Raw genomic sequence first — 23,793 nt, forward strand, 5'->3', positions numbered from 1 at the left:
AATATGGCCTTAAAAAGACTTAAAACACAATAATGCAAAGAAACCAATTTTGCTCTGCTGCTTAATTAGGTCTCCTGCCTGTAGCAGGCCATCACATTATGTTGACCTGTGCAATACTTTCTGGAAGAGTCACCTCCAGAGAGGCTGAAAACCATTTCCATCAACCGCATCGATGCTGACACTGGAATGCTTCTATGTCTAACAAGGAGAGGAAGGGAGATTTTTGAATTTTTTCTTTGTGAATAAGCTCAGGTTTATGCTTTACAAAACTTAGATATGTATTTTCCAAATTAGGGGAAAAAAAGTTTCCCCTTTTTTTTTTTTAAATTCAATATTTGAGGCAACATGAAGGATTACAGTGCTTATAACATGTTTTATTCAATTCACATAGAAAAGCATGCAGTATTAATGTAAAATGGTACAGTATTAATGTAAGATGTTCAGTGCACATTAGGTAAACAAATCATTAGCATACAAACCCATTTTTATGGTCTATACAGGCATACTAAACACATTTAGAATAACAATGATTTTTGGGCACTAAATTAAAAATTGTGCTTAACTTCAAAAAGAGACAAGCCATAATTACAGCGTTAGAAGTGATTTTTCTAACTGAAGTGCTGTGACCCTGAAAAGAAAGGGGCTGCTACCTTACACCCACTTAAAACAAGAGTTTCAGTACAGTACAGTGCTATGAAATAGTCCAAGCAGAAACATTTCCTCTGGGAGGCAGGTTTTATGGCAAAACTGGCATTAATTTATAGCAGTTTCATGAATCCATAGGATATATGGCCAGTAACTGCCTTACATGCACAAAATGTAATCTTTAGGAATGGGAAATGTAACCTTTAAAACTAATTCTTACATAAATGACTAATTTGACAAGACCATTTAGAACTGTCAAGGAGCCATTAGCTGCGCTCACAATTGGAAGAACATGTAATCTGATAACTTAAAGAGCATCAAAAACTCCCAAGCCCCCAGGTAAATAAAATGCCCAGTCAAAAGAATCCAGAATGGTTCTTCCTTAGCAAAGAGCTTGCAATGGGCAGACAAATGTTCAGTTTTCACATAGTTGAAAACGACAGGATCAGAACTACATGGAAGTCATTAAAAATTAAGTTCACCTGTAAATATTCAACATTTGCAGGTTTATAACTTTGAGTCACGTTTGATTTCCTAAGCAGAATCAGTTTTTGGTGGTTTTTGATGGACTAGCACTGGAAAGGCTATTTTGAATTTTCCTCTTGGTTGACTGACTGACATTTTTATTTTTCCTTTCAGCTGTAAAGGAAGACATCCAAGGAGGATTAATCTGACTTTGAAGATCAGATGACATCTTTAAAAAACATGAACCAAACTTCTGTTCCTCAAATAACCTTTGTGAATTACTGAACAGTACATTTGAGGAAAAGTCCCTTTGAAATAAAGAGTTTGGAGGTTTGGCATCAGTAGTCACTACATTTTGGCCTGTAAACAGTGGAAAGTGATCATTCATATCTACATCAGATGGGGAGAGGTTGGAAAACATAGCAGGTTTCCAGCCAGTTCTGTCAGCAACCAGATCGCTTGTCTCTGGACACTTCATACTCTGCTCCTCATTCATCTCTTCCAGATTCTTCTCTGTTCCATTCAGAAGTTTAGCACACTCTGTTGACTTTGAAGAACCATCAATATCAGAGGACTTGAAATTATAGCAAGGACTCTTGCTGTTGTCTGACTCGGACATCATTGAGTCCAACTCAGAAATCTTATCGAGGTAGGCAGCATCCATAGAGGCCTCGCTGGAGGTTCTTGTGCGGTTCATTTCAGAAGAGCAGAGAGTATGCAACCTCTTAGGTAAGCAAGAACTTGTTTTATCACTGGACTTTGCTGTTGTCTCATCTGACTGACCAGCTACTGAATTTTGCTCTGATCCATCAAAATCTAAGTTCTCAGCAAAATTTGTTGGGCAGGTGCCCCAAACCCCTGATTTTCCCGCAGTAAAACAGTTCAGCTTCTTTTCGCTACTACAGCTGCTTGTGCTGTGCTCGGAAGAATCTTTGCTGCAATCATCTGAAGTGTTGTGAAACCCTTCAAATTTCAGTTTTCTCAGGAATGTTGATGGTTTTCTTGCATTTTCTTTTCCATCAGGAGTGTTCAATTGAAGGCGACTGAGAGACAGAAAAGGAGTGCATGGTGGTGGAAGATCATAAAGTTCTTCATCTTTGTATGGGGTGCACTCCTCAATTTTATTCCACTGGTCTTCTAAGCAGGCATCCATATTTGTACTATTTTCATCCAGGAGAACCCTATGACGTCCTGGAAATAGTTCTTTCTTTGGGGCACACTGGGTACTTGAGCTGTTCAAGCCATCTTGACTAGAAGAGCCTAAACAAGTTCCACCACTTGTCAGCTGCTCAAGACTGTCAGGACTCTGACTGGCGTTCAAAGCCTTTGTCTCCTCAGCTTGGGTTTTCAAACATGTTCTATCTTCACTGCTCTCACCTCCTTCAGCATCTGTGGAAAGCACTCTCTCACTAACAGCACTCACTGCCTGGCTTCCTTTGCCTGCCTTTTTCAGCTGTAAGAGCTGACACTCTATTTCTTCGATGTATTTATCACTTCTTTCCAGTGCCTTTTTCAGACGGTTCATTTCACGTTCACTTTGTTCCACTTTGGAATGAAGTGCAGCTACTGTAAACCTACCAAACCTGCAATAAGTAAAAAAGAAAGAAAATATTAAGCTGGAAAAAGACATTCTTGTGAAGGTTTGCGAGCTCATTTCAAGAGAGAATAAAGCTATTAAACACTCTCTTAATTTGAAAACAAAAGAACTTCTCTCTACTAGTTATGAAAAAAAAAAAAAAAACCAACCTGAAATCATCACAAATAACATACAGGTGGAGGTGATACATGAAAAGACAAAATTAAAGTATTAGTGGTAGCAAGGCAATAACAAGCAGATTACCCTTCCAGGGGCTGGTTCTATCAATTCAACTCAAATATGCATGAAGAATTATCCCCTAAAACAATGGCAAAGATTTATGATAACATTTGAACAGTGGTCCACATCTTGAAATATTTACATTCAATCATTTTCCTACAGTACAGCAGTGTTTTACAATACATTTCTTTCACAATGTCACCTTGTCAAAAACAAAATGCTGATATGAAATGCTGAAATTGCATTAGTCCTTTGAAGTGGTTTAAATACTTACATAGACAATTTCAATTATGTTCCTGTTAGATATACAGCTTTTCCTCACCCATCCTGTGGATGGCATTTCCACTTTGAGTTACTTGCCTTTCTGAGCTTTACAAGCAGAACAATCTGATTTCTGTCTTAACTCCAATACAAAAATCTGCTCCTTGTGGTTTGTGAAAGTTGTCTGCTCATGGGGTTTCCAGCTTGAGCATATTTTCAACTGCCAAGATACAGACTTGCCTTCCCCTCATCCTCCACCAGCTTTCAAGACTGACCTTCCCCAGAGGGCAAGTGAAAGTTTCAGCTATATGCCCTGACTAATTCTAACCTGTCACTGACAGGTGAGCATCGTGGAATTCCCTGCTCCATCCAAGCCTTTCAATTTACAGAAAGAAAAAACAATTAAAGTTCTGATATTATTAGAAAGGAGGAAAGGACCTGCAGCCACCCTGCAACTCTGACAAATAAGGTTTTATTTATATCACAAAGAAAGGACAATTCTCTATGTGGGCTTACACTGAATTTCCATTTTGCATCTTGCAGCTCCGTGTTACTGCACAGGCTTCTATTTACTCTTTCAGCTTAAACACTGCCTGAAATTTCTGTGTTTTTTCTTTGTTTGTCTGCCTGTCCCTCCCGCAGAGTCACACTGAATTTCCATTCCATTTTCACCATTCCATCAGCTCACCTCTTCAAAAAATGCTCCCACTGTAACCCTTGGACCAGTGGAATCTGAAGGCAGCTATCTGTGGCCTCCAACCATGCTGGCAAAACAGCCATGTACACATGCATACATTTTCAGCAAACAATAAAACCACATTCTGCTTCTTCAAGTTGTGAGCTCAAAGCAGCAGGCAGCTGCTGTATGCTGACAACTGCAATACAACTAACTGGACAGCTGGGGAAAGCACTACGGGCTATCATAAGCCCCAAAAAATTGGGCAGGAGTGACCAGATCTACTGATATATTTCACTGCTCAACTGCTTCTGCCTATTTAAAGAACTCTGAAGACTTTGGTGTAGATGGTTCAGTGATGGATAAGATTTACAGAACAGTCTAAGTCACTTTTGTCACAGCTAGCAGACCACTTTTTAAATTAGATCAGCCTAAGCTTCACACAGCTTTGGTGCGTACCATTCACTTCCTTGTAGACAAGAAATGGCAACATAGAAATTTTGTATTTAGTAAGATTTCTGTTCTCCCCAAAAGAAGCTAGCTGGACTGCAACTTGATGGAGGCAAGGACCCCTTCACCTCCACAGGATCTCTACCCAATTATCTTCATGTTCATAAAAAAACCCCACAATTTTTCATTTGCTTGCTCTCTGGAAAACAAGTTTTCCCAACTGCTTATAACAGTTGGTCTATTTCTAGCTGCAAGACAGAAATAGGAAAAAAGGCACAGCAGACTTTCTCTCTCTCCTATGAAACTAGGTAAAAGAAGAATCACAGCTCAAGAATGTTTCCATTATATTTTCAGGGGAAAGGGGTTAAATGAAATAAGTATCCTTATATACAACACATTTTGGTTTATTTCCTCCCCCAGTTAAAGGAACACAGATTTTAGTTTGATATGGACGGAGTCACTGTGGCACAGCAGCGCCCAAGCAAGAGCTTTCCCACTTCCTAAGGTGATCCAGAGATATTTATTTTGCCTTCCTCCAACAGACTTATTCACACAGTCGTACAGAAGTAAACCCTACACGCGCTAATAAAAGATAGAAAGATGATGCAAAAATACAATTTAGCTGAATAGCCAAGTGAGAGAGAGGGAAAAATGCTTTTGTAAAACAAGGAAGATTTTCTGGAGTCTCCTCTAACAGACACGCTGACACAAAAATGAAAACATGTTTACATTTATATGCATACCTGGTAATTCCTTTTTAATGGAAGAATGGTGTAATATGTTTATTTAATGCAAATAGCATTAGTGACAGCCTGAGATTTGCTTATGAGGAAGCACTGTATTCTCAAGTGTAACTTTTATAACAAGTGTCCTCAGGTTAAAAAAATACAGTATGTTGTTCAAAGGCAAATAGCATCACTAATATGTTAATTGTTGCAGAGGGATGTGCTTGGGAATTTTGGTTTTCAGAAATGTAACATATGACAAGCTGCCTGCAAAGTTACTTCTGCAGTTAGGGATTAGAACAGTACTTGCTTTCTGTCCCTGCTTAAAGACTTCCATACATTTATTTCCTAAATTTTCAAGGACATAGATTTTTAAGACAGCCAATTACTCCAGCTACAAGTACTTTAGTGACTGATCTAGCAACCCAGAAGAGAGTTTGAAAACATTCATATTTTAGTTAAAGAAACCAGAACTCTCCCAATCTCCCCAAACCAAAACACTTATAAGAGATTTTTTCTTTTTTTTTCCCTTCAGATGTACAGTGAGCCTTGCTATACCCAAAAATTATGGTCTTATGACAATAGTAACAGAATGCAATACAGTTGCATGAAAATAAATTTAAGATTCACCTGAAAATCCAGATAAATTGTATTTCCTGAAGTATTTGAATTATTTCCCACTTAGTAACAAGGTGATGAATTCTTCAGTAGAAATTAAGGTATTTAGTACACATGTGGTAAAGAGCATGCATATACCAAAAGGAAAGCGATATTCTGACACACGGACAGACTTTTGAGTGTTAGGGTCTTGTTCTTTACCTGTATCACTGAAACTACAACTTTGGATCTCAAGTACATCCTTTATATAGAAAACTTCAAGCCCAGAGAAACAAAATCATCACTCATAAAGTGAACAGGAACACATTTCAGGCGGGACTTGGATCCTTAACACAGACACCTAAAAATATTTCACATCACCTAAAGTCTTTGATGGCTCCCACATATCACTCTGGAAGGATGAATCTACAGACCCTGCATCACAGCTACCAGCCCCAGGAATGGTAGAGTGTGTATGTTATAGTGTCTGAAGTGACACTGGATGTCTAGATGAACATTTCAAGCTCAAATTTCAGGACCTCTCCTCAGTCAGAGTCCCTTTTCTTGTCCAGCATGATTCTAACCTGACACTAATCAGAAAGCTGCAGTCATTTCTCACCTATAGTGAGCAAGAAGAACATTGCTGGAGTCACCCTCATTCGCATTATTCCACAACTTCTCCCTCAGTTATGTTTGAGTACTCCTATTCTGATTTTATCTGGGATACAGTTACTTTTCTTCACGGTAGCTACTGTGGGACTATGTTTTGCAGATGTGATGGAAACAATGCTGATAACACAGGGATGTTTTAGTTGCTGCTGCGCAGCTCTTACAACAGTGCAGTTGTAAAAACAACTTCTTACAGCTTTCCAGTTCAAAAAACAACTCCTGTTGCAGTTCTTACAAGGCATCTTCTGCCTCTTAACCCACCAGTGAGAAGGCTGGGGGCGCACAAGAAGCTGGGGAGGGACATAGCTGGGATATTCCAGACCATTAACTCATTAGGCTCAGAGTAAAAAGCTGGGAAAAGAAGATGTAAAGGTGGGATATTCTGAGTGACAGTGTTTGTTTCCTGAAGTCACTGTTAGGCACAGATGGAGACCTGCTTTCCTGGAGATGTTTGAACACCTGTCTGTGGGAAGTGGTGAATGAATCCCTTGGTTTGCTTTGCTTGTGTACAGGTTTTCTTTCCCTACTGAACTGTCTTCACCTCAACCCATGTGTTTTTTCACTTTTACTTCTCCACCCCAAGAGAGAGAGGCAGTGAGAGGCTGTGTGGGGCTTAAGTTGCTGCCTGGGGTTAAATCACGACAACTTCTGAAGAAGTCCATTTAGAAACTGTTGGTGAAGTTGAAGAACAAATTTTTCAGTTGTTTCTTCCTTCTCTTCTTACCCATCAGTTCTGCAAATTCAGCTTTAAGGTTTTATTTTACACATTAGTGACCACTAACTGCACCACATCTGTCTGGTTGAGCCCTTGAGTCAGTTTAAAACCACACAACCCGAAACAAACTCTTCTCTTTCTGGATAGCAGGCAGCTGCAATGAACAGTTCTCTTGTATAACCACTTCCCAAAGATTGGGGCTGCAAGGGTGCTATGGAAATTGACTATCCAATTCTGATCACCTGATGGCCCAGGCTGGGGACCACCCTGCAGTTCAGGATGCATCCTCCAAAGTCAAAAAAGGGTGAAAAGTGGAAAATTACACGGTACACTCAGGGCTTATTAGAGTTTGAGATAAGGGCAAAGCCAGAGAGTACCACCAAACTCAGCCCCACCATTTAGATACACATTTTCCCTTGGGTTCTGCAGTTAGATGGGAAGAAAGGGTGGAAATTCAAGAACAAACCAGCTGAAAGACCTACTAGTTTCTGCAGCTCCTTGGCAGTATCATGTACCAGCTGTACCAGCTCTGCAATTCCCCTCTATATCACCTATGAAAGGCGATCCGCAGAAACATCTTGGCAACATCCCAGGTTTCATACAACTATCTCAAAAGTGTGTCATATTTGCATAGACATCAGAACTAAATAAAGCATTACTGCCAGATGAGGGCCTATTCCTAGCAAGCAAAAAAACCCCAAAACCCACAAAAAGTCAAGACATACTGTCCACTGGGAACAGAAAAGTCAGGTTAATTCTTTGAAGTGAGCTTCCATTTTCATGAAGGGAATTGGCTGAATTTAGACAAAAATTCAAAGCCTCTCCAAGCATTTTAACATCTATCAGTGATTCATTGATTTTCCATGTAAGAAAGGCAGGTTATCACCAGGGTCAGCAAATAGCAAAAGCTAGAAAGAATTATTTCAGAACTACTAAAAAAACAAACCCCAATCCTCCTGGAAACCTCACAAAACCAGAATGTGATCTGAATGTCCTTACCCATCTGCCTAAGGTTTAGATCTTCATGCCTGAAGTGGGCACTTTCTTAGGATTCAGTGCTATGACTAAAGAACTCAGAGCTCATTTGAAGGCTATTTATATGCTACTTTACTCTGCTTTACTTTTAAGGCCACACTGCAGCTAGTCTTCAAAAATGGTCACTCCTCTGGACCAGCAAACTTGCAGAGAGGTGAGACCATAGCCCAGTTTTCTATCAGGGAAGACAGCAAATGTTCTTACCCTCTGGATATGGGTTTTTAGAAGCCTTTTTATAGGTTTGGTGAAATGCAGATTGAATTTTGTAGTCTGGTATGTGCAGAAATATTTGAGTTAGGTACCAATTTAATGTTGTAAAGAATGACAAAGAAAATCAACAGGTCAACAGGTTTAGATTTCAGTGTACCTGAAGTCACAAATCTAGACAAGATAAACACTCCTCCCTCCTTAAACTGCAACAATAAAACAACTTGCAAAACCAGAGAAAAAAGATAATGCAACAATTTTATGCATGTTACAGATAGTTTCTCAGACTGGGATTTTAACTGGCAGAAGGAATTAAATATTTAGGGAAAAGACTCCTAGGAAGCCTAGAAGTCTGGTTCAAACCGATTTGAATCTAATCATTCATAAAATACACTATACCCTGGAGTAGATGGACTTGCTAGTTATTTTCCTTCAGGTAAAAAGCAAACATCCCCTTGCCAAAAACGCTTTTACATCCACTGTGCACTGCCAACAGACCTAACAGCTTTCTATTTCAAGTAGAGCTGGAAGTAATAGGGCTTTATTATCCTGCAAAACTTAAGTTTCAGAAGTTTTTTTGTTCTATATTGTGAAAGTGGAAGTTGCTGAAAATTCATCAAAAGAAAAGGTAAAGAAAGAACAAACAACAACCACAAATCAGTCAGATTTGCCTGAGAAATGGAGGACTAATGCAGGTCTTTGGCAAGAATCAGAGCTAGAAACTTACCCTCATTTGCCTTTCAGACCTGTGTCCCAACTATATGATGGTATGGTATTCTGATGAAGGTCTAGTCTCAAAAATGTTTTCAGGAAAAAAAAAATCTAATCAATAAATCAACATCATCAGTTTAAAAAATGTATAAAAATTCCTGACATGGCTGAAATATTGATTATATTGACATACATGACATTTTTCAGCAGGTTTTAATGGATAAGAACAAAGAAAAAAAACAATCCAAGTCTATGATAAAAGGAAAGTTTTTTATTGACCACTGAAAAGACTAATTATACTTTTCCCTGTGATGTAAGAGGTAGAGTCTGTGTTACAAAGGGATCATTCACCTGCCATTAGTGTTCCCTCTTCTGTAAAGTAAAGTCCACTAAAACAATTTATGTTGAGCTATTTAGCTCCAATGTCATAATGCACAAAATGAACTACAGTTGGGATATACAGGGACTGAATACTGACAAAACCTTTACAAAATATTTTCATAACAGTTTTATTTAGTTACTTTAGTTATTTGTTTAAACATGAATCCACACCTGAGAATCTGAAGCTAAGGAATATATGAAAAATGAAACAACAGCGGTGACACTAAATTACAAAAATCCAATTCAGTAGCTATTTTAAATTACATTAGAGACCTACTCAGATGCTTTTGCAAAAATTACCTTCTGAAAACTTCTGAATAAAGCACACAAGAACAACTATACTTGCAAATCCATGTACTTGCACAGAAGTTTAATTCTAGTCACATTGCTGGGCTCTGATACCTACGCTATCAATTCTGATTTTATAGGCATGTTAAAAACCCCATCTACTCCAAGCCCTGTTCAAAGTGTGAAGCCTAGCTGAAAGACCCTTTAAATATTATCAAAGTTTGCCATCAGAGCTGAAAGAATATTTTAAAATAATGTCCTGTTGTTAGGTCTGATCTGGATATTGACCGGACTGATGACCACGAGGATGAAAGTTAATTTAAAAATTCTGCTAACATCAAGATAGGAGAGATTTCTCGCCATCTGAAGGATGTACCTGGGATTGGAAAGAATAGAGCTTGATATGCATCAAAACATCAACCTAAAGAAAGCCAATAAATGGGTTAATTCCCATTTAAACACTTTAAAAGGGGACACTAAAAGTTCAAACCCAAAATGAGGAAGGAAGGTAACTTTTTAAATAGCAATTTGGCAGAACTGGTACTGGCCATTATGGTAGAAGTGTCAGGTAAAAGGAAACAACAAAAAAGGTATTGCAAGATATTGATATAAGATGTTTTAGATGACAGAATACAGTTTTTCTGCTCTAGTTAGTGCTACCAAGACTTCACTTGTAGTCTAGTACCAGTTCTAAGCATTATGACTTCAGAAAACCATAAACACTGGAGATTCTTGAGTGCAGAGCAAAACCAAATAAACACAAGTTTACTTTTTCTCTCAGGTCAAAAGTATCTAGAAGACCTGGACAAATTCAGTCCAGATTTGATTTGGAATGAATGGGTATAGGCTGGATGAATCAAAATTGCTAAATTTAATGTGCTGAAGGATTTTTTTTCAGGACAAGTTTTTCCTTGCATGTACCTAAATTCTTGTAGCACACACTGGACTCAAAGCAAATGCAAGACTCAATGCAGCAGAATCAGGAACAGATATACAAACTCCTGAGGTGTTTGAACTGTTCCTAGCCCAGTTTAAGTCTGATTCAATTAATGTCCTAAATCCCAAGCACAGCACTAGAGTTACAACAGCCAAAGAAAATTCCCAATAGGCAGGCAGGATGTGATATTTGTTCAGGAGACTAAAAAATGATAATAAAAAAATAATAGCAGAGACACAGACAGGCCAATTTAGTGGGCATCTGGATTGCAAGACAGACCCTGACACTGTCCAATTTGTAATGACATTTGGCTATATCTGGGCTTCTAAAGCAGAAAGTGACAGGCTATTGTTTTAGGCAATCACAGTAAAGCATGTACAAGCTATAAGAAAGGGAAATTGTCTCCACTGGGGAGTTTACCTGATATCAGAAAAGTAAAAATCAATTTAGATTATCTGATCTCTTCTAGATTTTCTTTTCTAGGATTTATTTAGTTGTATTTATTTACTTTTTAAGTTTGCCATCCTTGCCAACTCACTCTTGAGTCATGGGAAAAGACACACCCTGCCATAAAAGACATTGCCATGGCCTTAAACAGGGCTCTATCTTATTAGGGGTCTTCAGGGCACAATGTGCTTTCATGTATCCACAGCACAAGGATCATGCATCTTCTTTCCTGTTGTCTCTGATAACAAGCAGTGTGGCAAGTAAGCTCTTCTACAAAGATGAATTTTCTCTTCCAGCAGGTGTGTTGCCAGAACTAGAACAAATCCAGAGAGCTTTCTTTTCACATTACACAGGTGCCTTCCAATCCCCTTCCTCAAAAGCTCTGTATAAAACTTTGGCCAATATAGCTATTAGCTTTTTAATATCTAAACAAACGAGAGAAGAAAGGTAGAAAACCAATGAAAGAAAAGAAAAGAGCTTCAAAAATATCAATATATTGTTTCACAAAGTACTCCCAAGAAGAGGTACCTTAGAACACAGCTCTAATGAGTATGGTGAAGTTTTTGCTTTTTGAGGGTATTGTTGTTGGTGTTATAACAGTTTAAAACAAAGTATTAAACACAAATATCAGTTCTGAAAATGTACTCATGCTGCAGAAGCTCAATTCTGCATATGTTGCTCAGACACAGATCCAGTGTTTGGCCAATACAAATCCAGTACTTCAATACTGGCCACTGTAACAAAGGAACAGTACTTGTAGTCAAGTCATATTCCTTCACTGTGGACTCGCTGTGATTCTCTAAGTTGCATTTCTCACCCACTTGCTGCTATTTTGTTAGTTTCATTTTTCACCTAAGTCCATGAGAACAAAAATTCCAAAGTCTACCTGAAGACACATATGCAACACCATGTACACCACCACAATTTTAGGTTAAACAGGCCTACAACAGTTAAACAGTCTATAAATAAAAGATAGTAGCTTTTAAAATATTCACATACTTTTGGGGTGATCTACTATCAACTTCAGCTTTTAGTCGCAAATTCTCTCTTAAAAGGCTATTGTTTTCCATGCTCAGTTTCTTATTTGCCTAAGGAAAAGAAAAGGAAAAAAATAAGTATACAGTGAAACAGAAATGACTTCTAATATTTATAGGACAAGCTGTTTCTCCCTTTTAAAGAGACAGAACTAGAAATGTGCAGGCAGGAAACAGCCTTCAGACAGGGACACCACTTAAAAATCACCATGGGAAATGGTTTGCAAAACTGAATAGAGAACAGACATTTTTTATTTATATTCCCAAAATACATTGCAAGTGTCCTATCTAGGGAAATAAACACAGCTATGTTAGTTAGCACAGAAAGTCACTAAGGAGATGTCCTAATGGCAATTCCATGTTTTTTTTTTCCACATGACTAAATATGTTAAGTACATTAACATTACAATGTGCAGGTATCAGCAAAACTAATGTTGAACAGATTCCTCCATTCCAAATTAGAGCAAGATTACTTTGTGGGTTTTTGGCTTGTTTTTAAAGCATAGTTATCCTGTGGATGTAAATCCATTACGACAAGCTATTTGCAGTCTTTCTTCACTTTCTTCCAAGACATTCTGATTAAGATTCCTGATTCACAACCTTGAATTGAGGTCAATTCCTTCTTCTCAGTTCAGCAGGCACCCTTGTTAACAATACACTTCATAGAGAGAGAGATTTCCTGCCACCATGTTTCAGAACAATGAATGCCACTATCCTAACAAGCAGAATACACTTTTTGCACTTGCTAGAGTCTGCTCAATCTCCCTATGCTAAAAACAGCACCACCAGTCTAGGACTCGTAATTCATAGCCTCAATTAGATAACGCTTCCACTGCATAATAAAAGTAAGATCTCCAGCTAGATCTGAAGAAAGAGCTATGCAGTTGGGCTCAGAGTGAAATGTACTTATTCAGAAGCATCACACAGTGAAAGAAGAGAGGCAGAGAACTTTAAATGCTCATACAAATATCCCTAGCAACCTTTCCAGGTGAGGGGGAGGACAAATGGAGCAGAAAAATATAAACAAACACCCCCTATCCCCAACATAACAATATTCCTAAGTACAGAAAGAATAGCTAGAGACTTGTGGCAAAGAAGGGAAGGGTGAGCCCAGGGCTGAGTGTTAACTACTTGGGATTTAAAAAAGAAAAGCACTAAAAACTATCCTGAAACAATGAATGAGAATTCAGGAGTGCTCAGTTCCAAAGCATCATCAAACCATTTGACAACACAGCCAAGCCCTTTCTGTCTTTCCAAAAACACTGTTCCCCCAGCTACATAATAAAGTAAAAAACGTCATTAATTGTGTAGCACTGATAGGCAAGGCATCCATGTGGCACATGGCAAGGTGGGACTGAACCCCTCTGGTGTCCTTCTTCTAGTGCTCTACCCTTCAAGTCAGTAATCTGCAAGGGACCCCCACTTACAGCACAATGTCTACATTGATGAGTTCATGTAACTGCATTTTTAATGAGTGTACTTAGTCTAGGCTTTCTCCTATGGAGTTTGTTTCACCACTCCCACAGCTTTTATGACTCCACTCAAAGTAATAATGGGCATTATTTGGGCATTCCTAAATTTGTCTGCTCTAAAACATTAAATGATAAAGGTGGTTTCTATTTCCTGATTCAGTCTAGATTTGAAAAAGAAAGTGGTGGCAACCACATTTACTGAAGGATCTTGCCTAACTGGGAAATGCTGTCTGGTTGAAACTCCTGGGTCAGGTACTTTCAGTGAGAAAGTCTGATTCCAGACAGTGTGTGCATGGGAAAGATGTCCTGCTGGTCAGAACAGGGATGGGCAGCGCATGTGAGACAAGGTCTGCCAGAGCCAACTGACCTTAGGTACTTATGGAATTGAGCAGCTGTTGGACAGGGAACAAATGGGAAAAAAGTGTTGGACTCAATGATCTTAAAAGGTCTTCTCCAACCTAAATGATTCTATGACAACAGTTTAAGAATTCTTCCCTAAAACCTATCTAAGCCTCTATTTTTTTCTAACTCTTCACCAAATTCAGAAATTTCATACGCTTAAATCTCTTTTCTTGCTAAGGTTAAAGTTATACTGAAAAAGTATCCAAGCAAACCCCTTCTTCAGTTCCTGTTACAGTGTTCTTTTTACTTACCTCGGGAAAAAATTAAAAACTTAGTCATCTCAAAAGAAAAAGAGAAAAAAAGAACAAGAGGCAGTAAAGTTTAACTCAATGAAAAGAAACCTAACAAAAATATAGGAAGACAAGAACTTCTTGCTGTGAATCTTATTTTGCCATCTACAAGTGAATCTGAAGCTCCTGGGGTCCTAGAAGTGTCACATTAACAAAATGGCAGAAACGCACAATGTGTGCCTCCAAGTCTATAGCACAGAAAAACTGTGAACACTATTAATGCTAAAAACTTTTTTAAAAAGTCCTAAACACACCACACTTCACTTCTGCAGGAAGTAACCCAGTATTGTTAATAGAAGAAATCAAGGCAGCATTTTGAATAAATACAAGTCCAGTTTTTTCTACCTTGATTTCAAATGAATTGGAAATTTCACTCTTCTTCAATGTTTAAGATGATCTTACTTGTGCGTGCAGCTATTTATTTAGAGGGTTTTTTCACGTGCCTATCTCCTTCATCCTTGCTTCTGCAGTATCAGATTTACTTCTGTATTACATCAAGATGTATAAAAAGTCTGCAGGTTTCCAGTAAAGGATATTCTGGTCATAAAATGCTGAAGCTTGTCTATTTTCAGTCAAAGGGTCAAGTTACTCTGCCTCAGCAAATTGCACCAAAAATATCGGCTAGCAGGGAGGGCAATAGTGCAAAATCTGCCTTAGCCAACTGTACTGTGTTTGCCCACTGAATGTTGCAAAATAGATATATTATATAGATTATTGCAAGCCTGAAAAATCTGGTCATCAATACTGTCGACAAGTGCTACTATAATCCAATTACTCAGGCATAGAGTGACAGAGGAGTTGAATAAGAGTCACATACAGGACTCACTAGAACAAGCAATAACATCTGACACTTGCAAGGGCTATATGGAAATACTATGATACACCAACAGTCACTGGAATTCAATTTTTTTCCTCCTTCTTCTAGATCTATGAAGTACCCGAAGGTCATGGTAGCTCTTACTCCCATTTAACTAACACAAAACAGTTACACTACAAAATAGCTGAAGAAATGTGTTTGTTACGTTTATTACCTCCCTTAGCTTGTCCACATTATCCATCAGTTTTTCGCACCTATCATTGGCAGTTTTCAGCTTTTTGCTCCATTCCTCTGGGGCTTCTGGGCCACTGGTACTTGCTTCATTTGCTGACTGGCTAGTTTCCTCATTTTGGCAAGATAAAGCTGACACTGCAGGATCCAGAAGAGATTTCAGCTGTATCTGTAAACTGAGGTTTTTACCTCTCAGATCTTCTACTTCTTTTTGCAGGGATTCTATTTCATCCTAAAGTTGTCAGAAATTCAGAGGAATTAAAATAATTTGTGAGATTAATTAAATAATACTGGCAAGTTCCCACAGCACTTTAGAAACAGAGGTTTTGCAAGCCCAGATGCATGCCTTCACTTACACATATATCTAAGTATGCTCATGTACTGTGCTTTAGGCAGGATTTTAATCAACCTGCACACTCAAGCATACTGAAGGTTTTAGTGCAGGGAATCCCTTGACTACATAAAGGACCCTGAACAAACTGTCGAGCAGACCAAAAGCTTCAAAGCATTCAGCAACATGAATCTATTATTAGGGCACTCTGTGGGAGGATTTCCTGTATCAAGAGTGTTCTTAAGGTCGTCCTCTGCTGACTCATTTGCTGTTATTTAAGAGTGTTTCTCTCATATTGTTCTGAAACATCACATGTTGGGATGCTGAAAGTCTCCAAATTCAAAACAGACAGAACACTGCCAGGAAAAGGCCACCTAGCTACACCAAAGCAGCAACATCTTAGGGAAGACTCTCAAAATGCAAAGAACAAAGCTCCTAGCTGTAACAGTCTGAAGCCACAGGGAAGCAAAAACCTTCCAAAGCCTCTTGTTAAAGGGATAAAAGAAATAATTTATCCTAAAAACATATCTTTTACACTGTTTACCAATTCAAGTGTGTGAGTTGATCATGGTAACACTACTTAAGGAGGCCATATACAGCATTTACATAAATCCAAGGCATATTTTCACAAATAATCATGCCTGCCCCTGTCCCCAGCATGGAAACAACCATTTTAAAATAAGCGGGTGTTTTAGAAGAAATTTATGTTATCCTAGGACTAGCTGTATGAATTTTGAGTCGATTCAACAGAAAGGCAGGAAGCATCTTTTCCTTACTCCTCTCAGAGAGACTAAAAGAACCTGAGCTATGGGCAAGCTTGTCATAAAAGACAGCTCTTACTTCCCCAGTGTAAAGGATATAGAGAGAGTCCATTTCCTCTCCCTCATTCTCCTCTCTAGGTTTCCTTCAAAAATATGTGATGCCTTCACACTGCTGCTACTGAGGAAACAACAGCTGAGAAAAAAAAACTAAGCACACTCCCTCTTAACAGCTTTCCATCTTCTTCCCAAGAGAGTATTTTTCCAACAGGAGATTGGAACATTCAGCTCTACTTTCAAGCATTTACTCACTTTCAGAAAACAATAAACCAATAATGCTAAAAATTAACCTATGCCAGAAGGTTACAGTGAGCTGCATTCTTTTACACAGAATTTAGTCTCTCTGAGCTACAGAGAATTATTTCAGAAAATGTCTGTGTTTGTATTGAAGACAAACCAAAAAGTTCCCTACACCTAATATGCATAAAGAAAATGCTGCCATACCACCTGGGGGTCAAATTCCCACAAAACTAAAGAATTGGCTGTACTTGGCTACCTGTTGTCTAGAAAGACTATTACCATGGCTTCAGTGGGAACACTTCAGGCACCAGCAAATGCTCTCTTGTAACCTTAGTCAAAAAGTGGCATTTTAGTGCACCTGAGTTTCATGTAGATACTGTATACACCTCCATTCAAATTAGAAACAGCAGGACTCAAACCATTTGTATGTTGTAGTTTAACAGCTGCAGTTCATCTGGAAGTCACAACCCTCCCCCTTGTCCTTACCTCATACTCTTTGTGAAGCAATTCAAGTCTTGTTTTACGTAGGTGTTTTCTGACTGTTGGACTAAATATTGTATCACTTTCACTTGTTCCTCCTAAAGCAACAATAGGATGAAAGAAGCACTGTTTCCTTTTCAGTCAATTCAATACTAGTAATCCACTTATACAACTTCTCATATTATCAACAACAAATGCAGCTAAATTGGACCAATTGGCTACCATGGAAGATTTAAAGTCCTTTCACTTTCAAAACAGGTTCAACTTGAGTACCTACTAGTAATGCTTACAAGTCAAAATCTTGATTAACAACAGGAAGAAAATTTTACATTTTTCAACTATTTTTTTCCTTAACAGAATCCTACGTTATTTAAGACCATACTAATAAAACAGAGCTGAAGGAAAGGGGCAGGGTATCAAACATACATTTAATTAGTACAAGTTACTGTACTAAATAAGTTTTTAAAGTGAGATTATTCAGATAAATTTTTCTCTTAGAACGAAATAGCAGGGCTGATATTTTATGTCAAATAAAAACTGCAGTACTTCCTAGCTCTGGTAAAGATAAGGGCCTCATGCTGTTGCTGTAGCTTTGTCTTATTTCTATGCTAAGGGTAATTTTCTTTAAAATAAAAAAAAGAAAAGGAGGAAGTGATGAACAAAACAAAACAAATAAACAACAAGTAAAACAACCCACATATTCATTCAAGATTCTGGATTGAAGTACACTACTTCTGAGCTAATTGCTGGTCTCTTAGGTGAACAGGTTGCAACGTATAGGTAAGAATGCATTTTTAATGCATTTTTTCAGTTAAAGGCACCATCCAACCAAGATTTAAAAACAATGATTAGAGCCACTGGGTACTTATTGTGTTTGGATAATCTAGCCATTAATATACATAATGTCTTTGGAACTTTCCCATAACATCCCTAACAGCTACAAGGTTAAAGATTCAGTTAATTCTTCCTTAGATGTTGGTAAAAACACACAGAAGAAAAGGTATCCAGGCATCGCTGGACTCAAAGCAATCTCCTCCAGCAGTAAATACCAGAAAGTTATTTCAAAGCCTAAACTTGTCCTTACCTATAATCTCCTTGCAGGGATTTTCAGGTGTGATGGGAATCCTGCAAGCTGGGCACTGATTATTGTTCTTCAGCCACACTTCAATACAAATGGAACAGAAAACATGGTTGTTCACACAGATAACTGGATGACGGACCTTTTAGCATTAAAGAGGAAATAAAAAGAAAAAAAAAACAAACAGACTCTATGAAAATCTTAAAACTCCTTCGAGTAACAAATTACAAAAATACACAACCCCATCTCTCAGTGCAAGTCTGGCCTTGAAGGAAAGTGACACTTTTGTTTTGCAGGGCTAGCTAGGAGCAATCTCCTGACTCACAACACCAGATTTCCCTCTTACTAAAGGCACCAAAGCTATAACAATTTCTGCAGAACTAAGGTCCTTGTTTGCAAGAGCTTGTTAATAACCAGAGGGGCAGCAGCACCTTCTCTTTACCCCACAACCTCCATGAACTACAGCCAGCCACTCCAGTGAAATGCATTCTCCTCCCAAGGCAGAACACAACCAAAGTGCCTTTTCAAAAGCGAGGCACGGAGGGATCTCTACTGGCACCATCCAACACTTTGCAGTGGAAGAGGTGTCATTGGAACATAAAGTGTTACAGATTAACTTTAGCCTGCGGATAATCAGCTTCACCCAAAGCAGCTTTTAAAAGGATCAGGGCCAAAACCACAGAGCTGAAATGTGAACCAGCAATCACTAATTCAAGTCTCCTGCTAGATATGCATTGCTACTAAATAAGTCATTAGCCAAGAATGGGGCAGCTAACTGAAGGATTAAATATTCCAATCAGACACAGATTCTTTCAAGCTTTCCCTCCCCTTTCAAAACAGCAGGGTAAACAAACTTTTAGAAAATATTAATGACAATGCACTATTCTCTCTTGTCATTTAACTATAAACCCTGTTTGAAAGTAAATGTGCATAGAGGGACCAAATATGACAAGGAAGAAAAAGACTTAATGCCTTACTGCAGTTTGCTACAGCTTACTGTAACACACACTCTTGAATCTCTTCCTTGTTAACATTAGCATTTGTGTCAGGGGTCTTCAAATAGCTGTTTTTCCTTCACTCCTGTCTTTTTCCAAGAAATGTATTTTTAGACACAGAAGTGTCAGAAAATATATTGTTGTAAATTCTACTGTACTGCACTTAAAATCCAAATTCAAGAGAATCTTCATCTTTAAATGAAGTTACTCATAATTTTCAAGATATTCCTCTTTCATTCTGTTAGTAAAGTAGTCAAACTAAAAAGGAAAAATGAAAGGTTGGCAGAGAGAAGCAAGCACCTGGAAAGGACAGTCAGTAACCACTTGGGCTGGAAGACCAGACGTGTCCTGTAGCACTTGTACCCATATGATCAGCATTGCATGAGCTAAACCCCAACTGTTTAACCACTGAAATATTAATGGATATGAATTAAGGCCCAGATCTGTTACCTTCTTCTCCAATTCACTCTCTATGCCTCTGTTACCTTACAGGATTCACAGTATTTTTAACACCTCCAATATGACAATCCTGAGAGTCAAAGGAAGTTATCTATACATAAACAAAACCTCAAGTTACTAAAAGTATGAACAAAGAGAGACTGAACTTTCACCTCTAATTAAGAAGACTTTTTTTATGATTATTGCAAGCATTAGCACACCAATGTTTTGGAAACATTGAAATTTCCATTATTTCTTATTTAAAAAATCCTGTTACTTATTGCTTTCTTTTATAAGAAAAAGAGCCTTCTCACCCGCAGCTAGCAGGGAAAAAAAAAGACTTTTTCTCTAGCCATACTTCTTTCTTACTCTGAAGCAGCCTGAGAATAGTTATACGGATGGTGATGAAAAGATACAGAGCAGAATAACATAAAATAATCCAAACAGGAAAAGACATTTCATGAGTGCAGGTTTTCCCCCCAGGGAGCAAGAGACCCTCAGTTACCCCAAACCTGACACAGAAGCACACTTCTTGCACATGAATGATTACTCCATATCTCTAGCAAAATAGTAAGTCACATTTATTACTCTCCAGGGTACAGTGCTTCTGATTTACACACCTTTACAAGTTTCATTTCAGAGCTGGGGTTTTACACTTTAACTGGCTCAGGATCCACACAAAGCAAGGCACACCAGGACAGCAAAAGCCACTACAGAAATGTCACACCATGGCTGGTGGTGCCACTGCCCTTCCTGCTAACTGTGACAAACCTGGGGGAGGGGGATCAGGACATACCTATTGCTAAAAAAGCATTTTACTTGAATTACAGCACAGTTCCAGTTCATTCATTGACCATAAAGTCTAGAAAGACTATGGTTTATTTCAGAAGGCTTGATTAGCTCAGTGATTTTGAGCAACTTCCTCATGTTCCTCTCCAACATAATGCCATTCCCATGCAGATCCACATCCAATCCTGTACACATCCACTTCACTTTGAAGGCACTTCTGGGCCTTCAGGCAGCACTAATGGAGGAACAGACACACACCAGTGAACCAATCCCCAGACATCCTACACTGTTTCAACCAACACAGAACTGTGTCTCAAGCCCAAACAACCTGTTGACACCAAAACCAATAAGAGAGATCTTCAGACATCCTGGGACAAGTAAAACAATCTGAAGCAGATGGCTCCTGATCTGCTATCTAATTTAAAAATACAGGTATGTTTGAAGACAGCCCAGACTGTACCAAAAAGAATATTCAGGTAACAAACATGAAATTGATCCAAGCAATTCACTTTTACTTTAAATGGTCATTGCACATCTTGCCAATATACTTTCTGACATTGCTCACACTAACAAAATGGGTTGATATGTCCCTGCTGCCCAAGATTTCAGCTCCATTAAATACAATGAGTGGCCAATTCATTGATAGAATTTCTCTGCAATATTTCCTTTTTTATCCTCTTACCATAATACTCAATGAATAGTTCCTATCTTGCAGTCAGACCTTTGCAAATTTTGCAGGGGTAGCAAGAGATACATTCTGAGTTTAGCGTGGGCCTTTCACTTGATTTGAAGTCTATGCTACAAACCACAGAAGTATCAGATTATGTCAACCCTCCATGATACTCCCTGCTTCCCCCAAAAGATAGTAAAAACTGACAAGACTTTTTTTTCCTAATTCAAGCTAAACAAATTCCTTCCTCTAACCTTAATCCTAGGAAACTGGGTTTTTCTGGTGAAGTTTTTCATTGAAGTTCCAAGCTAGAGACAAAGACGTCTATCAAAAAGAAAGGGCAGTCAGAGCTGTCAGCTTTGCCAAAATTTAAACAGATTTACACGTCTAAAAATGAAAGCATTCAAATATCTTTATTACATGCACCACCAATGGATTCACAATTCATTCATACATGTGAATGTATTATCTCAGTGCAAGACAGCAAGGAAGAGGGTGGAAGCCTCTTCCAGTACAAACTCAGGAGCACCTAAAAAGGAATGAAAGAACAAAATAGTGGCTTGGAATAACACAGTAGCTTTACAGCAAGATATGAATGAATTCCTAACCAAAATGTTAAGTGTTCAGATCAGAAAGTAACTAGGAATGGATTAGGAACAGATAAACAGAAAAAGAAAAGTAACAGGGCAACAGCCAGAAAGTCTTGCTCAGCTTCCACAAAAAAAGCCAAGAAATGAGTAAAGACGGTTTCTAAAAGTAACACACAATTAGAACTATGAGGCTAAAGAAAAGAGAGACGTCTGACTACTTTCACTATCAGTGCTCCACACCTACTTCACACATCAAATGTGCCTGCTCTTTTGTTATCACTCCAACAGAGAAGGTCTGAGAGTAAAGGCCAGGTGAGGTAGAAACAAAACCAGACGATAAATGCCAGAGAACAAACATAAAAGCTTATTGTTGAGCTTTAAGAAAAGAAAACGAGGAAAAAAGAGTAGTAAGGCATGCGCAAAGAATTTGAGAAGCAATTAGTGACAGCCATGAAATTAGCTCTGGGGCTTTCAGAGAAGAACAGGCTAGCAAGAGCCCTCTGCTTCCCGAGGGAGAAGAGAAAGGAACTGAGAAAGGGTCAGAGAGAGGAAACGGAAACTTTCTCTCCAGACTGCTGCACTTTTGCTCAACATTTTTTAAATCTCCTTGCTTACACACCCCCTCTTTGTTTCACTTGTCCTCCGCGGCACAGCACCACACTCGAACACAAGCTCTCCAAGCATTTTATAACAAAGTACCCTGCTGGTACAGGGAGGAATCCCCAGATCTCAGCACCAGCACCTGGGGAGCTACACACCCGCGTCCCTGCCCCCCCGGCCCATTGCACACCTCCCGGGCCGCTCCCGCCGGGACAACGCGCGCTTCCCAACATCCCGAGAGGGCCAGCGAGCCTCGGCCGCTGCCGGGAACGGCCCGCACACAAATTTCCTTCCCCGCCCGGAGCCATAAAGGACACAACCCCGGCGAGGGTCAGAGCGTCGAGCCGCGGCGGGGCCCCTGAGCTGCCGTCACCTCCCTGACCCCCGCACCCACCCGGGCCCTCGGCCGGGCAGCGGCGGCGTTACCTTGCCCAGGCAGATGTGGCAGGTGATGGGCAGCGTGAGGGACAGCGTCACGCTGGGGCCGTGCTGCGCCATGGCGGGCCCCGAGCGGCGCGGCCCGGCCACAGCAGCACGGAAGTCCCGCAGGCGGGCGGGCGGCCCCGGCCCCGCCAGCCCCGCTACGGCAGCCGGCGAGGCCAAGCCGCCGCCTGGAGGAGCGGAGCGCCGTGCGCGCAGGCAGGGCTCCCCTGGAGGGCGGGCGGGAGCCGCGGCCCCTCACGGCTCGGCTCTGGTGCTGCTGCTGCCCCCCGAGGGGCGGCCCAGGAGGCCGTGGAGGTCTCAGCCTACGCCCGGCATTCCTGGGGGAAGCACGGCGCCATGGGGAGCGCGGGCACAGTGCCTGTGCAGGAGGAGGCCGGCGCGGTAGAAGGGTGATCTCCGTCCCCCTTTGGTGTGCTCAGGTTTCATCATGCCGAATTAAATTAACGGCTCTTTTAATTCTGTTAATTGCCCTGAATCACAGAATCGTAGAATTACAGAGTTACAGAATTACACGATCATGGAATTGCTCGGGATAGAAGGGACCTTAAAGATCATCCAGGTCCAGCCCCGGTGCCATGGGCAGGGACACCTTTCACTAGACCAGGTTGCTCAGAGCTCCATCCAGCCTGGCCTTGAACACTCCCAGGGATGTGGCATCCACAACTCTGGACAGCCTGTTCCAGTGTCTCACCACTCAATCTCTAATATAAACCCGCTGTCATTCAATTTGAATCTGTTCCTCCTTTTCCTGTCACTACATGCCCATGTAAATAGTCTTGGCCCATGTTTCCCGTAAGTTCTCTTCAGTAACTGGAAGGTCACAATTATGTCACCCTGAAGCCTTTTCTAGCCTGAACAGTCCCAATTCTCTTAGCATTAGGGGAGGTGCTCCATCCCTCTCACCAGCCTGGTGACCTCCTCTGGTCTCAGTCCCACAAGTCCTTCCTGGGATATGGGAACGTGTTCTCATGTTCTAGGGGAAGCTCCCAGGGCATGAGCCCCCCTTCCCCATTGCCTCCAGTCCATCTGCAGCCTCTCCTGGCATCACT

At 39.9% G+C, this 23,793-nt stretch overlaps 1 protein-coding gene across 1 annotated transcript; it reads right to left on the reverse strand.

Moving 5' to 3' along the window:
- Positions 1-353: 353 nt before the first annotated feature.
- On the reverse strand, positions 354-23,041 carry OBI1 (ORC ubiquitin ligase 1). The gene is made up of 6 exons (XM_074535580.1): positions 22,727-23,041; positions 18,225-18,360; positions 17,147-17,238; positions 15,255-15,503; positions 12,025-12,113; positions 354-2,693 (listed from the first exon to the last, which is right to left on the reverse strand). Exons 1-6 carry the CDS (start codon positions 22,796-22,798, stop codon positions 1,190-1,192), a joined length of 2,142 nt encoding a protein of 713 aa, XP_074391681.1. The 5' UTR covers positions 22,799-23,041; the 3' UTR covers positions 354-1,189.
- Positions 23,042-23,793: the final 752 nt, after the last annotated feature.

Source organism: Zonotrichia albicollis, chromosome 2, assembly GCF_047830755.1.
Source record: "Zonotrichia albicollis isolate bZonAlb1 chromosome 2, bZonAlb1.hap1, whole genome shotgun sequence".
Classification (NCBI taxonomy): domain Eukaryota; kingdom Metazoa; phylum Chordata; class Aves; order Passeriformes; family Passerellidae; genus Zonotrichia; species Zonotrichia albicollis.